We start from the raw sequence: 19,299 nt of genomic DNA, 5'->3' as shown, positions 1-19,299 counted from the left end.
CATCAGGCACCCGCTTTCTTGCTTGTACGCCACTATAACAGTAGCATACATTGCTTCATAGGTGCATCAGGTAATCACATTTCATATTAAAGTTACTTGGGGGTAGACAACACCAACATATCCATTTTGTACATTTCAAGCAATTTGAACATTTCTTCTTGAACTATATTTTCAAGTTTTATTTATGCTGTGTCATGTTCCACACTTTGATCATATTTTGGTTATTTTTTTCTTGATTTTTGGAAACTAGTGTACATCACCTTACACATAACACAATTTTCATTTCAAAGGTTGTTTATGTTATGTTATAAATTATTTTATCATCTCACTGTATATACTGGTTTATTTATATTTGTTATTACTATGGAAAGAAAACTCAGTTTCTTAAGTTTACACACTCACACATGATTAAATATGAGTTATTCTTGATTTACATTATGTCTATTTCAGAACAACAATAAACATAGTAATTGTTATTCAAAGTCAATTTGAAGGTCATTTTATCAACCTGCTGTTCAGCATGTACCTCTTGTGCACTTATACAGAAAAAAACTATTCACTCATAAATAATCTGGGCACAAACCATGGTGGCCTGTACTGGTAATAGTGTGAAAGTTAGCAATGCCATCTAGAATACAAATGAAAGTACAAGGAAATTAAAGAGTAATCTAAAACACATTGTATTAATATTAATTTCATACCTGTAAACAAATTTTGTTGGGGCAAGTGTGTTTAGTATGTCCCCTTGCACCACACATACAGCAACAAATCTCCCTAATAGGGTCTGGACACTGCTGAAGAATATGGCCAAGCTGGTTACAGTTTAAACAACGAGCACGTTTGAATGGGCCATTTTTGGGCAATGGTCCTAGAAAATCGATCTCCAGAACCTTCCAATTGCTAGAATTGCCTACAATAGAACATACACAAAACCTTTTCTTCATTATCTGCAGAAAATGGTACAATATGATATGAGGAAGAAAGTTAAGTTTCTAATTCATTACAAAAGACAACTGATAATTGTAATGATGAACAATGTTAGGCCAGAACAAATATTTCCACAAAATGTTGACAATAAGAAGTATATAAACCAAAATCTTTCATGCTGTCTCAAGAATCAAAGCATAAACTGTTCAAAGAAATTTAAACTTTGTATCAAACTGCCTAGTATGCAAACAACAAATACTTTTAGTGCCAAAATATTTTTTGACAGCAGGTATTTTTTTCAGGTCGTCATTAGAATGTTTGGTTCTATAGCACCCTATTTACATTATTATAGAGCTTGTCACAGTTTTTTCCTTGGTTCCTGACCTCACTGAATGCACATTTGTTTCACAAACACACACAAAACACAGTTCACATTTTTCATGAAGAATACTCAAAGTAACAATGTCCAACTTTCAAGAGTTCTTCATTAAAACGTATAACATGTTTCTGTGCATATTTTGCAACATGTAAGCACACAGATGAGAACAGAAACCAAGAAAAAAACTATGGCAAACTATACAACAATATAAAGAAGATCCTACAGCATCTAACATTCTAAAGAACAACACCTGAGTATTAACAACAGCACAAAGATCCCGAAACGTGTTTGGGCAGTAAAAATATTAATTGTTTTTGTAGTAAGTGGATCTGAATTCTCTTAATTTAGTCTGTAAACAGCTGTATCTACAGATATACTCTGGAAATCTCTCAAGGGTATGGACTGGTCTTTTGATGCTTGTCTCATAGGTAACAAGCCATCTGCAAGCTGGCAAAAAGCTGTGTGTTTGTTTTCTTCAGAAATTATTTCTTGGTTGTAGAATTTGTAGTCGGAATTTTAAAACTTCTTTGGAGTACTTTAAACGTAATAGTGTTGGAAATATGTACATAGATGGAAACTGCTATTCAATAGTACTGACTGCAGAAAAAAATGAAAAAGGATTGTTACATTGAAGTACATATATAAACAAGAAATTAAATTTGTTTCACAGTCAATTTACAATACAAAGATGCACATAAAACATATGGCCAAAGTGAAATTCATTCTTTGTAGTGTGTTACAGTGTACATGTATACTAATTTTTTTCTACGAATGATGATAACAAAAGTTTCAGTAATAAAGAATTTTTATATCTACTGGCATATACTTATTACTGTAGAAACTATGAATTCAGCAGGCACTATAGTCAACTACACTTTCCCATTCCCTGTACTCACTGTAATATAAGTCATGTGCATTCTAAGTGTTAAAACCAAACTGTTAGTCAATAAACATATTTTTGCTAACCCAAAAATGAAAAATACATTAGTGAGGGAAAAAGACTAGTCATAATCTGATAAGCTGTAGAGCAGGATGACAACAGAATTTTTACATGATAAACTGTGCATTAAATGGATAATTCTATTCCCTCAGATAAAAAAAAAATTAACTGACTGAACAGTATTAATGTACAACTCTAGTGATAAAGTATGTCACTCTTATGTGAATGAAGAAGTTTTATGATTTTACAATAGTGTGTCACTGTTCTCTGTTACTATTTGTGATTCTGAAGCCCATTAATTGCAAATTTCTGTAAACTAAAGCAGTTATCAGACAAGCACTATAGTAACAAAAGATCTGATCACTGAATTATGAGGTACTTCAGCTGTAAAGCTCCAAATTATAAGGGACAATTACGGTCTTCTACCTACAAGCTGTGCATATTTTCTGGTATCATCTACCATCTCCACACAGCATTTTGATACCGTGCTGTTTATATCACCAGCATCAGTCACGGTGGATGACAGTTATGTAAGCAACAAGCCATTACACTGTCAGATGTAGGTTACACCAATACATGTTTTTGTGCAAACGCAGATGTAGTTTATGTTTCTAAAGTCTGCCATTTTCTCTCTAATGGATTTGTGGGCCTTATCTGAAAAGTTGCAAGTTCTGTGAAGTGGTTCTTAATTTGTTTAGTCAAATTTTCTTTCCCTTACAGCAAAGCAGACTCAATTTTTTTACATGAATTTTGGTAATTAACTTAGTTGAGATGATTATCCAGAATTTGCATTTTCGGTGTAAAGTGTTCATATTACTCTGCACCCTCACATCAAGTACTGCTATTTGCTGCAAAGTTAAAGTATGAGGTAATGCATGCCCCATATACAGGCCAGTCATGTGTACCCATAAAACACGGTGCACATAATGACAGAGTTATAGCAGATGACAAACCAGTAACAGTTTAAAAATCTGTCACCTGTTCAATACACAAAGCATCAATTCCTCTTATGCTAAGAATTTGCATATTGTTTGGTCAATGTAGCAAGCAATGGAAGTGTTTCACATTATATTAATATCTCCACTCACAAGAAATGGTCTGGATAACTAATAATAGTGTCAACCAAAGTATCATTTTATCCATACGTCTGAGGGTAAATAGACAATAAAAATTATGACCACCACAGCATGCAATTTTTTAAGCTGAGATCTCACAATTCAGTGTCCATCAAAGTCAGTTCACAAATGCTGTTCATTATTTTATAGCAGCTTTGCATTAACACATGAATCTTTTTGAGTAATGGTCTATGTGCAGTTTTTTACTGTCAATTGTAAACTGAGGAACATTTGCTGCCAACACACTACCTGACACACAGCTTTTCCTCATCAGGAGGATACTCGTGGTCTTTACATAGTTGTTTGCAACAAAATACCCTTGGGATATTTACCACAATACTGATTATCCTTCTATTCTCCTTCAATTATTCTCCTCTTCATCTCTGTCATGGACTAACCTGATCAATGCAAGATTCTTTATGAATCTGAACGATCCTACATTTCTAACTTTAAAAGTTTTTCTCCTTTTCCACATATGTGAGTAACGTTTACATTGTACTGAACAATTTCTTCAGACACTATTTTTGTGACTACTGCCAGCCAAATGAACAAAGCCAGTAGACTGGTCTAACAGCGTATGGTTCTTACATCAATAAAAAATAATCAATTATTGATAATATAATTGGATGGAAAAAAATCTACTCACCAAGCTGCAGCAGGAGTAAACACATACAAAGAAAATCTTTCCTTTAATCCTGTACAGTAAATCTCCCCTGATTGGGATTCTGGGCACCTTTTTCGAACTGTACGCATTTCCTAAACCTCGCCAGTCCTTTTCCTTCATTCCACTTTCTTTCCCTTCAACCCTCCCACCAAAAGAAAGAGCCACTTGCACACTTCCTTAATGTTTACATAAGTTTTCTCCTGTTGCTGCTTAGTAAGTAGATTTTTTAACCAACCAAATTGACTTTTTCATTACTTTATGATGTTGTGATTCTGTATGAACAAAGGGGATAGCATTATCCCCCAATACTATTTTTCTACAAAGAGTATATGATCTACTGTACATTTTGTTTCATGCCCCTGTATTGGTATATATTTAGATATAACAACAGTTGTTGTTTATTGCTATAAGGACGAGATACACACATATTAACTGAGACAGGTACAATCACATAACATATTCCCAGGTATATGGAAATTAATGAAAGTGTGGGAGCATGTGGCAGAGATAATGCAATCATGCACAGACGTTTGGATGTCACATGGCATGAGGCCAGTGTGACTACAGGGCCAAATGGGGTTGGTCCTACAACATGAGGTAGCGGAAGTTACCAGAAAAGACAGTGTGTGTAAATCAGCATGTGGTTACAGTGCACTAGCAGTGTTCTCTACATGATAGATTGATAGCCGCCCCAAGCAAATGTGCGTCTGTTGCGCTATCACGTTTTACATAGTTTTTGTGAGATATACTGAAGCTGCAGCATTTTTCTTGAGCACACTAGCATAAAAGGGGACACAAAATTAACTAAATTGCTAAATCCAAGCAATTTGCATGTTTATTTACTCATACTTACATACATAAGCCAGCTCCCTGCCCTTCATTTGTCTTAAGAGTAAAATCAAATATGTTACATAAATTCCCTTTAAAAACTTAGGTACAAAAACTTGGTGTAAAATTTAAATGTGCTTTCTGTGCTGTTTTTATCAAAACTCGTGTGGGTATTGAGATATAAACTGTAGTATTAAACCATCAACTGTAAACATAAGCTGTGGTTTTCAGAAACATACTGTTTAGTGTTGTATTGTCCGCTGTAAGGTTAACTGTATTTTCAGAAATCTCAGCCACAATATCCCCCGTTCACAACTAAAAGCTCCCAAATTTCCATTATACATTTACATGAATATATTTACATGAAAAAGGGGTACTTTGAGAAGTTTTGGATACTTGCAAAGATTTCCACAATTTATGAGTGTTTTGTATAACTTAAATTGTAGTATATCGGTGTTTGTGATTTACAGTTACCATGAATAAGAAACGTACTGTGCCATATTAGTCCCCTCTTTTAATAAGAGTGTATATTGTGTAAATTTATTGTAAAATAACACTAATGCCAAACTTTCTTAGTGACCAAAACTGGAAAAATGCTTCAGAGAAATAGTAAAACTGGTACCCATTTTCCTGTTGCAATAGATATCTTGTTTTTGGCAATAAATTACTTATATTCCAAAAGACTGCTGATAATATTTGTAGCATATCAAACTCGTAAATTAAAAGAAGTACAAAGTTATTTGTTTTGATACTCTGTAAAATACAGCACCAGGCATAAACTGTTTACTGTTCTGTAAAATACTGTACCAGGTATTATGCAACCACGCTGTATTTGCTGTTCTCAGGCAGAGGATGAATTGGTTCTATTTGTAAGCAGCTGGTAGGTGAATGGAAGCTGCTGCAAAAGGGTGTGCTGGGAGGGTTGCCAAGAGTTGTGTACCAGAGGTACCCAAGATACCTCAGGTAATATCCTTTCCTGTGGACACTGACTCTTCTGCAGGAATTACAAGCCCAAGACTGTGAGTGGCATGTCAATGTTGGGTCTAGGCATGCTGTACAGAGTAGACAGGAATGAAAGAGGACTCGGGGTGTTACACTGAACCCTCTAACAAGCAAGTTTGAGGTGCTATCATCCATTGACACTGAAGCAGAGTCAGTGGGATTCACTTTGCCTGTTTTGGGGAAACCTGTGTTGTCCCATGTCAAGAGGAGGCTAAGGCAAAATGGTAGGGGGCTAATAATTGTCAGCAGTTCAAATGTATGGTGAATAATGGATCCCTTAGGGAAATTGCAGCAAGAGATGGGGAGTAATACCAATTATACTTAGTGGATGTGCACCTGGAGGCCTCATTCAGCATGTTGAAGAGGCTATTTCAGCAGCCATTGAGGGAACACAGTGCAACCAACTACAAATTGTGGCACATGTTGGAACAAACAATGCTTGTTGTGTAGGCTCCGAGGTTATACTTGGATCATTCCAGCGACTAGTAGAGAGGGTTGAGAACACCAACCTTACTTATGGAGTTTCAACAAAGCTCACAATCTGCAGCACTGTACGCATTTCTTAGTTGAATGGAAGGCTTGAACCAGTGACTCCGAGGGGAGTGGAAGGCTTGAAACAGAGACTCTGAGGTTCTGTGACAAGCTAGGCTGTGACTTCCTAGACCTGTGTCATGGGGTTGAGAGTTATAGGGTTCCCCTAAATATGTCAGGTGTGCACTACACATCACAGGCAGCTACCCAAGTAACTGACTGTGTGGGTATGCACAAGGGCTTTTTTTTAGCTTAGACAACCCTCCAGCCAATCCAGACAATGAAAGTTGCGGGAAACCCAGAAGTATGAGAGTAATATCCAAAGAAATGTATCCCACAGAGAGTACCAAAATCCTATTGGTTAACTGATTAAGCATTTGCAACGAAGTGCCAGAGTTCGAAGAGCGCCTAAAAAGCAATGAAGCTCACATAATGATAGGCACAGAAAGCTGGTTAAAACGTGAAATTAACACTAGTGTGATCTTCAAATATGTAGCGAAGGATAGGGAAATGGGAGATGGATGTGGCGTATTTGTCATAGTAGACAAGAGACTCAAATGCACCAAGATATAAACGGAGGCTGCATGTGAGATTGTTAGGGCAAGACTCTGTACCAAGGGTGGGCAAAAAATTATAATAGGGTCCTTCGTTTGACCACCAGATTTGCCTCCTGATGTAACAGAAAACTTTAGAGCAAATCTCAGTTTACTTGTACGTATGTTCCCTAATGATACTGTAATCACTGGAGGAGACTTTAATCATCCAACAGTCAATTGGGATGATTACAGTTTTGTTGGTGGTGGGCATGTCAAGACATTCTGTGAAATGTTACTAACTACCTTCTCTGAAAAGTACATAGAGCAAATAGTTCACATACTTGGATCATTCCAGTGATTAGCAGAGAGGATTGAGAATACAAGCCTTGCTTATGGAGTTTCAACAAAGACCACAATCTGCAGCACTGTACCCAGTTCTTAGTTGAATGACTTGACCTCTTTGTGAAGTCCACACCAAAACTGTTATCACTGACCATAACACAGTTATAGCAACGCACAGGAGGCAACTAAAACAAGCAGAAAGACTTGTACGCTCAGCAAACTATACAGAGAAACAATATTGTCGTACCTCAATGAGAAACTTTTAACTATTAGCTCAGGACAGGATGATGTAAAGGAACTATAGCTCACATTTAAAAGACTGTTGACCATGCACTGGACAGATATGTATCCAAAAGGACAGACCTCCATGGTATACAGTCACTGTAAAGGAACTTCTAAAAAAACAGACCATGGCATAACAGGTATAAAACAAAGCATAGGGCTATAAATAGAGAGACGCTCAATTAGATGTGTTTGGAAGTCAAGAGAGCAATACCTGAAGCCCTCAATGATTACCGTAGCAGAATATAGTCAAATGATCTTCCACGCAACCCAAAGACATTCTGGTCATATGTAAAGGATTTCAGTGGCACTGAAGTTTGAGTCCAAGTACTCATGGATGATACTGGAACTGAAGGTGAGAGTAGCAAAGCAAAAATAGAAATGCTTAACTCTGTTTTCAAATAATTCTTTACAAAGGAGAATCCAGGAGTATTGCCCCAACTTAATTCTTGTACCACTGAAAAGATGAGTGAAATAGATATTAATGTCAGTGGCATAGAGAAACAGCTAAAATTATTCAAATTGAACAACTCCCCAGGGCCCAATGGGATCCCTATAAAATTATTTACACTAATTTGCAGATGAGTTAGCCTGTCCGATAACTATAATCTAACATAAATCCCTTAAACAAAAACTGTGCCTAGTATTCCAAAGAAAGCAAAGGTCACACCCATCTACAAGAAGGGTAGCAGAAGTAATCCACAAAATTACAATTCAATATCATTGACATCCACTTGTTGTAGAATCTTAGAACACAATCTGATGTCAAACATAATGAAGTATCTCGAATAGAACAGCCACCTCCACGACAACCAGCACAGATTTCGAAAACGTAGATCATGTGCAACCCAACTCACACAACATATCGAAAGCTATGGATCAAGGCAGTCAAGTAGATGCAGTACTTTTCAATTTCCGAAGAGTATTTCATTCAGTTCCACACCTATGTCCATTATCAAAAGTACAATCATATGGGGTATCGGATGAAATATGTGACTGGACCGAGATTTTCTTGGTGTGAAGGAGGATGTATGTTATCTTGGATGGAGAGTCAGTGACAGATGTAGAAGTAACTTCAAGTGTATCTCAGGCAAGTGTGTTGCATCCCTTACAATTCATGTTGTACATTAATAATCTTGCAGACAATACTGATAGTAACCTCAGAGTTTTTGCAGATGATGCAGTTATCTACAAGTAAATGAAGTTTGTACACAGCTGTATAAATATTCAGTCAGACCCTGATAAGATTTCAAAGTGGTGCAATGGCTGGTAACTTGCTTTAAACGTTCAAAATTGTAAAACTGTGCGCTTCACACAACGAAAAAACATAGTATCCTGGAGGGGGGAGGGGGGGGGGAGGAGTAGGAGGAGGAGGCTACTGTTTAAAGTCCCATTGACAATGAGGTCATTAGAGATGGAGCACAAGCTTGGATTACGGAAGGATGGGGAAGGAAATCAACCATGCCCTTTCACACGATGCATCCCAGCATTTGCCTGATGAGATTTAGAGAAATCATAGAAAATATAAATCAGGACGGCCGGATACGGGTCTGAACTGTCGGCCTCCCATATGTGAACATAACATCCTATGAATACATTAATGAATCACAGTTGGAATCTGTAAATTCATACAAATACTTAGATGTAACACTTAGCAGGAACATGAAGTGGAACAACCACAAGGGTGCACTTATGCATGAAGCAGGTAATAAACTTCGATTTATTGGTAGAAAAATAGGGAAATGTATCAGACAACAAAGATGACTGCTTACAAATCTCTCGTGCGACCCATCCCAGAATACTGCTCAAGTGCGTGGGACCCATACCAAGCACAAATAGCAAAGGATATTGGAAGTATACAGAGAATGGGAGCACCTATAGTCACAGGTTTGTTTGACCTATGGGCGAGAGTTACTGAGATTTTGGAAGAACCGAACTGGCAGACTCTTGAAGATAGATGGACAGTATCCTGAGAAAGTCTACTAAAAAAGTTTCAAGAACTGGCTTTAAATGACGACTCTAGGAATATACTACTCCTTCTACATATTGATCCAACAGTGATCAAGAGGATACGATCAGATTAATTACAACTCATGGAGAGGCATTTAAACAATCATTTTGCCGCACTCCATACATGACTGGAATGTAGAAAAAGTCCTAATAACTGATACAGTGGGATGTACCCTCTGTCATGCATTTCACTGTGGTTTGCAGAGTATAGATGTAAAACAGCAGAGAACATTGCCTGGAGACAACATTTGAACAACTTCACATGTGGAAGAATTATCGAGCAACTGGAATGAAGAAGAAGAGTCACCAGTGCAGCCCAGGTGCTTGGTACTGGCCACAGCGTTTTTTCACATGCATGGAGTGTGAACCAAACCACAGGCACTGCTGCCCAGAGAGAGGAGGTGGTTGAACACAGACAAGTACAACAGCAGATGACTGCTACATTGTGCAACAACCAAGAAAAGAGCCACATCAAACAGCATGTGCAATTGCAATAGCAAGCACATTTAACAGTAATGTATGGCACACACTTTCACACCCCACAGTGGCAGAGAACTGCATGGGAGTTTCTCCTTCTCCAATGACCAGTACTTTGTGTTCCATTGACATCTGCATGTTGGAGACACCATTTGTGATGGTCTCAAAAGAATAGGGACTGGACGATCAAGGAGTGGGTTGCCTGCTCTTCTTGGATGAGAGCAGATTCAATGTGAGTAATGATTCTGAGTGTATCCTCATCTGGCAAGAAATGGGAACACTTAACAAACCCAGGAACATTGTTGAACTTAATTTTGGTGGTCCAAGTGTTGTGATGTGGGGGAAACATAATGCTGTGTGGTGTACTGACCGCATCTTTGAATACTGTACATTCAGCGGTCAATGTTATTGCAACACTGTATTCCTTCCCTTTGTGTGCATTTTTAGGGGATGCATTCGGCCCTACCTCATTTTTATGGATGACAAAACTAGACCGCATTGAATGGCACAGATGGAGCAGCTCTTGGAATGACAGGATATTTGACAAAATGGACTGGTCTGTCAGTAACCCCAACTTAAATCCCATGGAGCATGTGTGCAACATTTCGCAGCATGTCCATATGCATGAACAACCAATTAGCAGTTGTTAGCCACATAGGTGGAGGAATGAAAAGTCCTACCACAACTCCTAAACAGCCCTGTCACCAGCATGGGAGCATGTTGCAGAGCATGCATTGCCATCTGTGGTGCTAATATCCCTTATTAAGAACCATTTTCCAGGGGACCATCATAAATGGTGATGCCTTCAGCGTAATTATTGTCTTTCAATAATAGTGTCATTTCTGTTTGTCTCATTGTGCATTTCTTTCCGTCACATTCTGTACCATATCTTAACAGTTCTTTCTTCGTATGGTCTACATTTGATCGAGTTATGTTACTTGGCAGTGACATATCATGTGAAAGTTGCTTTTGTCCTCAACTTTTACACACCAATCTGTTATATACTGAAGAGTAAAATGTTATGAACACTTACTTAATAATGTGTTGATCCATCTTTGGAAAGCAATGACATGGCAATTCTGTGTAGCATGGGTTTGATAAGACACGGGTAGGTTTCTACAGGTATGTGGCACCAAATGTCTCTATAGAGGTCACACAATTCCGATAAATTGTGGGTTGGGGGTTTGTGGATGCAGAGACAGTGCCTGATAATGTCCCAGATGTGTTCCATCAGGTTCAGATCAGAAGACTCTGGCAGCATCATTAATCTCAATTCACTATAGCATTATTCTGGCCTTGTGACATGGAAGGTTTAGAATGTTTACCTGCTGTAAGGTGCCACTGTTGTCAGGGTAGAAATCACACATGAAAGGGTGCAGGTGATCTTCAACATGACCATCGATCTGGTGTAAGAAGAAACATAATTCATCTGACCTGGCGATATGTTTCCACTGATCCATAGTCCACTCTCGATGAACCCATGCTCACTTCAATTGTAATTAATGATGTCATTGGGTCAACGTGGGAGTATGTAACTGTCACCTGCCGCAGAGCCCAATGTTCAACAATGTGTGCCGAACGGTGTGCTCCGAAGCACTTGTGCCCATACCAGTGTTGTACTCTATAGTCAGATTTGTTACATATTGCTGCCTGTCCTGCTTTACATAGTGGGAAAGACTTCAACCTCCAAATTCCATGATGACTATGGCCAAGCATTCTTCCACAATGTTGAAACCACTTTCCATATGTGCTCATGATAGTAGCATGTGAACTGAAGACCAGCTTCACCATTACCAAGATCGTTATACCCTCCTCTTGATACTACCTAAAGATTACGTGAAGTGACAGGACTGGTGGGAAGGATGACGTGCGAGATATATATATCACATCCTTTCATCTTTCCCTCTCCTTCCCTCTTTCCTGACGAAGCAACCGTTGGTTCCAAAAGCTTGAATTTTGTGTGTATGTTTGTGTGTCTATCGGCCTGCCAGCGCTTTTGTTTGGTAAGTCACATCATCTTTGTTTTTAGATATATTTTTCCCACGTGGAATGTTTCCCTCTATTATATTCCTATCATTAATTTGAACCCAACAATTATGTTTGTTATTGTCACTGTTGCATTTTGAAATCTTTTCTGTCGTCTTATTTTCTCTTTCTGTTTTTGCCAGTAGTATCACTTTGTATTCACCTTCTCCTTTTTACCGTAATCTACTATACAATTTTATCCCGCCTATATATACTCAATAATACGTAACCCACTTCCAAACCATAACCAAAAAAATTTTTTTCGCTTTCAACACTACCGCTGCTATAAAATCCACCATTTCTAGTTCACAAACAGTTCCTTTCACCTATTAAACAACAATTTCGGCTAGTTCTAATAACTTTCGCTTTATTTCCATTTCCATTTTTCCCACATCACTGATAATTTTTAGCCGCTTCCCACAGATTTTAACGTCATTATTTCTTCGTCAGACAATTGTTAGCCTCATTTTCATAATCTGCCACCACAAAACCACTCCTTACACGCAGTTTTTTCAAAATTTTCCTGAATTTCTCCACCCTTTAACGTGTTTTGGCGGCAACACAACCACCTAACCTTTGTGCATATCGTTGTCTACCAACCCAAGTTCACCACAGGATCAACATAGCCCAGTTTTAACCAACACTTTTTCACCTTTTTTCACACCAGATCTCCAGTTACTGTCTAGTTCACCTTTATCTCTCCCCATATATTTTTATTTTTATTTTCATTTCAGCCTCATGTTACACTTTCCACCTTCTAATACCATGTCACCCTCACAACACCCAACATCCTTTCGTCTTTCCCTCTCCTTCCCTCTTTCCTGACGAAGTAACTGTTGGTTGCGAAAGCTTGAATTTTGTGTGTATGTTTGTGTTTGTTTGTGTGTCTATCGACCTGCCAGTGCTTTCGTTTGTTAAGTCACATCATTTTTGTTTTTATATATATAATGTCTCAGAGTTCAAGTTAATGCAAATTGCATTCATACATAAAAATAAACTGTGAGGAATACCTACCTGGCATTTGCTTCTGTAGTTCTTCATGATTAAACTTGTGACCACCCCATGAATGACAATAGAATCTTATCATATCCGATGTCCATGACAAAGGAACAGACTGTGAAAGCACCTTATTTCTTGGCTTCACTCTTCTTGGCTTAGAGTTCTCACTTTTCCTTTTTCTTTTCTTTGCTTTAACACCAGTGTCAACACTTTGTTCAACACCTGGTTCATCTTGATCCAATACATTGTTTCCTGTACCTGGAACTGTGTATGACACAACTAGAGCATTTTCAGATGGAACAGTTGTTGAAAGAGAGCCTGCAGATAGTGACGAATCTAACAATGCAACATCATCTGATGATGTATCAATTTGGATTGTGTCAGGGTGTTGGTGAGGATCAATATTCTCTTTCTGAGTGCTTTTTTCTTTTTGCTTGATGTGTGATGATTCGTCAGAACTATCAATGTTTATAACAACTGGTGGTGGAGGTGTAGGTGGTTTTACCTCAATTACAGAATCAACAGATTCTGCATCACTATCAATAACAATAACACTTTCAGAAGTGCTGAGATTACTTCTCCCACTCAAGATGATATCATACTTTGATATTTCTGCTTCTCTTTCATCACCAACTTTGTCAATGCAAACTGTAGTACTTATCTTTTCTGTCACAGCATTCCCACAATCTTTGTCATTGGGAACAATATGACATGAATCATCATGACTCTGCTCATTTTTTTTATCTGCTTCAGGCTCATTCAGGCAAAAGCTTGGAATGCTGCTACCAGACAATTTTTCGTTATTCTTTATAAATGTTTGTTTTTTTCCATTGAAATGATTTCTAGAGTATATCTTTTCATTATTTTCTTTGCTATACTTCTGTTTCATTGCATCTAATTTTGCTGTCACTTTTTTAATTTGGTTTCGTACAGATTTAGAAGGAGACATACTGTTTACAACAGGAGGTGAACATGTAATTGCTTTCACTGCATTTAGTCGGAAGACCTTACTTCTTGCGCTAAAGTGAAGTTCAGAGTCTTCCTCAGTTCGATTTGGATTTTCTACATCTTCTTCTATTCCATTTGTTTCATTATGTTCATGATATATCAAATTGTACAACTGAACTTCCTTCTCACTTGTGAAGCTGTCACCATCAGAGTCATTATCTTCTTGTGGATAATTTTCATTTTCTTCATCTGCAACCTGAGAAAACATATTTGGTAAGGAAAAATTGCTTATTATCATTACATTCATTATGAAACAATGCTGTATAAAAGACTGAATATCACTATCAAACAAAGAAGAATAACACTTACCAACAAAATGAATGTAAGGTAATTAATGAAAAAAACTTGTGCTTGAGTTTGTGCATTCCTGAGAAATTGGGAGCTATGCTAGCAGTAGTGCAGCTACTGGAAGGACTAACCTAGCTGGGCAGGCCTCATCAGAAGAGTCAAAGTGTGCCTCACAATGACCCATCTTTCTTTACTTTCCTCTCCCTACCTATTCCTTTCCATCTCCTGATTTCCCTTCCACCACATATTTCATCAGGATAGGAGGTGGGCGACATTGATAGACAAAGGAAATCACTTCTATATCAATGGAGCAGGGCATGGCCAAAGCCGGTCTGAAACCCATTCAAGAAAGGAGGGTGGGGGGTTTGGGTTGTTTGGGGGAGGAGACCAGACAGCAATGTCATCGATCTCATTGGATTAGGGAAGGACGGGAAAGGAAGTCAGCCATGTCCTTTCAAAGGAACCATCTCAGCATTTGCCTGGAGTGATTTAGGAAAATCATGGAAAACCTAAATCAGGGTGGCCGGACACGGGATTGAACCATTGTTCTCCCGAATGCGGTTCAAAGAAGGAATGGGGTACATGACTGGATAAGTCTTGATGGTTATACTGATGTTGAAGAGGTATATCCACTAAAACTCAAAGTTTTTGACTGATATGACGTCTGTGTGTGAAGTCAGTACATCCTATGCCTCGCCGGAAAGGGTGGGGGCAAATGACTGGTGCCTTAAAACAGATCTTTTTGGCTATGGCATGGCAAATCCAAAAGAAGAGGAGGATCCTCCATGTTGTGGGTCAGTTGTCGAGCTAACAACCCTACCCCAGAAAAATTTAATGAAGTTAAAAACTCAACAAATTAATTCAGATGTCAGATAGATTAACTGAAAGACAAACACGGAAAGGAAAAAGGATGAAGAATTTGATCATATCTACATGGAACATCCAAAGCCTTAACCATCCAGGTGTTGCTCATTAGTAGCATCAGAGCTAACACATCATAAGATAGATGTAGTGACATTACAGGAAACCAGATGGATAGGTGAAGGGGCATGCAGAGCAGATAGGGACACTATAATTTCTATGGAGGAGGCTCAGAAAGACAATTTGGGGTGGATTTTGCCATCAGTAAGAACATGGTAAACCAAGTAAAGCAGTTCAAAGCTGTGAACAAGTGCTTGTTATACATTAAAATCATGCAGAGAAGTAGGACACAACCTTCATCAATGTTCATGCCCCTACTGAAGACAAGACAGACAACAAAAAAACAGGAGATCTATGAAGGGTTAGATCGTGTTTATGAAGAAGTCCTGAAAAGGAACATCCATATACTTCTAAGTGATTTTAATGGTGAAGCAAGCAAAGAAAATATCTATTCTCCGACCATGGGAAAGTACAGCCTGCACAAAGACCAACGATAACAGCTTATTTGCCGCTACAAAGGACATGGCTGTCAGCTCAACAACATAAGAAAATTCATCTAGGAACATGGTGCTCACAAGATGGAAAAACCACCAATCAGACAGACCACGTAACGATATACTTGCAGCACAGGAAAAAGTGAAAGATGTCTTAGCCCGATGAGGAGTGGAGGGTGGTACTGACCATTTCTTGGCACAAGCAAAACTAGACCTAGAAAAGTTCAGGTTTGCTAAGAAAACAAAAAATGGAAGCCCAGGATTTGAGTCAGAAATAAATAATCATTCAATGTACTAAGAAATGCAGATGATAAAAAAGTGGAAAAAGTGACACACTGGGAAGACAGCCGTGACAGGTACTGCGAATAAAGCACTGGGTAGATAGAAAGTACAGGGAAAAAGAAAATGGTTTATCGAGGAATGTGGAGCTGTGGCTACATGATACAGATAATGAAACACCGAAGGAAAAATTTCTAGAAACGCACAGAGACATCAAGAGTACAGAGAACTGAAAAGAGAAAGTACCTAACAAAAAGTCATGAAAATGTGAGCTGAACGGCTTAAAACTGGACAATAGAAGATTCCGCCAGCATGTGAAAACAGCAAGAAAAGGCTTCCGTGCAAGAAATCAGTACATTAATGACAAAAGTGGAAACATGGGTATGGATGCTGAATCAGTCTCAGAGTGATAGAAAGGCTATTTCAATGCGCTACTCAGATATCTTAAACCAGAATTATGTTTCAGTGAAAAACAAGAAGAAACAAATTAGACAGAGGTTGACATCAAAGTAGAAGACATAGTGAAAGCCATACAGAGAGGATGAAAAGCGACAAAGTGCCAGGAAAGGATATGGTCTACACAGAAATGCTGAAGTATGGAGGAAGCACATTACAGACTGAATTGTTGCAAACTCAATCAGCTCATCTGGAAGACTGAGGCATTACCAGGCAGCTGGAAGACAGCAGTCATTTGTCCAATACACATGAAAGGAAGCAAGGTTGCTTTAACTATCAAGCAATCATTTTATTTAATGTCGCACAATGTCCTTTCTACAAGCTAAAACCATTTGCAGAAAATATCATGGGAGATTGTGAGACTGGACTCCAACCAAACTGTTCAACTACTGACAATGGGCTTGCTTTTAGGCAAGGTCTAGAGAAATATTGGGAAAGAGAGAGAAAAGTCCAGATGTTGTTCGTAAATTTTCAAAGAGTTTATGACAATATTTGTCAAGATACCCTCTATAAAATCCTGAAGGAGTTCACAATCCCAAATAAGCTCATTGAAATGATTAGAGTTTGTATGAGTGAATTGAGTGCAATAACAAGAACTGGTGGAGCACTCGCAACCTGACCCCATATGAACTGGATTAAGACAGGGAGATGCACTGTCACACATACTATTTTATCTCAGCCTGGAAAAAGTTGTAAGTCAGAACCAAGTTGAAGCCTATAATGGGCTACACGGATGACACAGTGTCAGTGAGCATGAGTGAACAAGACTTTGGGAAGATGCACAAAAGGACTGCCACAGCAGCAAGTAAAGCAAGACTACTCATCAATAAACAAAAAACAGAACATAAGCAAGTAGGCAAAACTAAATTTGCACAATGGCACTTCACAGTTGACAGAGACCAGTTCATGTCTGCTGACGAGTTCAAGCACCTGGGAGTTGGTACAACTGTTGTAACCCAACACCCACAAATGCAAAAAAAAGAATTTCTGCTGGTTCCAGATATCTATATGTCCTCAGAGATATGTTCAAGTCTAAAGCCATATCACATTCTGCGAAAATGTAGATTTACAATGCTGTTATATGCCCCATTGTCCTCTATGGTTGAGAAAGCCGGACACTAACTCAAAGGGAGATGCAGAAACTTCTTAACATTTGAAAGAAAGGCAATGAGAAGAATATGAGGTCCAGTGAGAGACGCAAAGAACAAGAAAGAAAAATGAAATTTGTCAGGCCATGTACCAGGCCAAAGTTTTACAATATCAAAAGGGAAGATCATTCTAATGGGCAGGTCATATAATATGTAACCTCATTTCATAAGCATCATATTACAGCAAAACATATCACAACAAAAAGACACCTAGGTAGGTCAAAAAATTTATGGAAAGATAATGTAAGGAAAGATGTGTAAGCTCTGAATGTAGTCAATTATAAGGAAACAGTAACAGACAGAATGCAGTGGAGACTGAGTGTTGATGCAGTGCATGTTCTACAGGGCCGGTGACAACTTAGATAAGTGAATAAGTATGTAATTAATAGAAAACTGTCTGTAAGAAAAATCCTGTATGGAATAATGGCAATATTATGAAAAGGATAGATTGCTACTCACCATATAGCAGAGGTGTTAAGTCACAGACAGGCACAATAAACAGGCTACTAAACACACGAGCTTTGGGTCAGAAGACCTTCTTCTGAGACAGACAATATATACACACTCATTCACGCAAATGCAGCTCTCTCTCTCTCTCTCTCTCTCTCTCTCTCTCTCACACACACACACACACACACACACACACACACACACACACACACACACACACACACACACACACACACACGATCACTGTCTCTGGCTGCAGAGGCCAGACGGCAAGCAACTGCGCATGATGGGAGAAACGGTCTGGGTGGTGGGAGTGAGGAGGAGGCTGGGGCTGGTAGGGGGAGGGAGAGCAGGGTAGGGGATGAGGTGGAGAGAGGGTAGGGCAGCTAGGTGATTGGATGGACGTCGGGTGGGGCAGAATAGGAGATGATAAAAAGACTGTGGATGCGCTTGTGGAATAGAAGGCCGTGGAGCGGGAACAGCGAAGGGATAGGTAGGTGAAGGACAATAACTAGTGAAGTCTAGAGACTGGGAGGGTTACGGGAATGTGGGATGTATTGTAGGCGGGATTGCCACTAGTGCAATCCAGTAAAGCTGGTGTTGATGGGAGAGATCCAGATGGCACAGGCTGTGAAGCAGTCATTGAAATGAATGTTGTATTAGGCAGCATATTCAGCCACTGGGTGATCCAGTTTGTCAGTGACCATTCATGTGGACAGACAGCTTATTGGTTGTCATGCCCACATAGAACGCGGCACAGTGGTTGCAGCTAAGTTTGTAGATCACATGACTAGTTTCACAGACAGCCCCGCCTATCTACATCTACATTTATACTCCGCAAGCCACCCAACGGTGTGTGGCGGAGGGCACTTTACGTGCCACTGTCATTACCTCCCTTTCCTGTTCCAGTCGCGTATGGTTCGCGGGAAGAACGACTGTCTGAAAGCCTCCTTGCGTGCTCTAATCTCTCTAATTTTACATTCGTGATCTCCTCGGGAGGTATAAGTAGGGGGAAGCAATATATTCGATACCTCATCCAGAAACGCACCCTCTCGAAACCTGGCGAGCAAGCTACACCGCGATGCAGAGCGCCTCTCTTGCAGAGTCTGCCGCTTGAGTTTATCAAACATCTCCGTAACGCTATCACGGTTACCAAATAACCCTGTGACGAAACGCGCCGCTCTTCTTTGGATCTTCT

The 19,299-nt window shown here is 39.0% G+C and overlaps 1 protein-coding gene across 2 annotated transcripts in view; it reads right to left on the bottom strand.

Annotated features, from left to right (window-relative positions):
• The window catches only part of LOC126412478 (uncharacterized), a 106,392-nt gene that overhangs the window by 47,246 nt on the left and 39,847 nt on the right, over positions 1-19,299 (bottom strand). For both annotated transcript variants that reach the window (XM_050082100.1, XM_050082107.1), the window contains 2 exons: positions 13,073-14,261; positions 702-910 (listed from right to left, as the gene is read on the bottom strand). In XM_050082100.1, the coding sequence (XP_049938057.1) occupies positions 702-910; positions 13,073-14,261 (1,398 nt within the window). The remainder of the gene's footprint in view (positions 1-701; positions 911-13,072; positions 14,262-19,299) is intronic.

The sequence above is a fragment of the Schistocerca serialis genome, chromosome 1, assembly GCF_023864345.2.
Source record: "Schistocerca serialis cubense isolate TAMUIC-IGC-003099 chromosome 1, iqSchSeri2.2, whole genome shotgun sequence".
NCBI classification, from domain to species: Eukaryota; Metazoa; Arthropoda; class Insecta; order Orthoptera; family Acrididae; genus Schistocerca; species Schistocerca serialis.
This window is presented reverse-complemented; position numbering and strand designations above follow the sequence as displayed.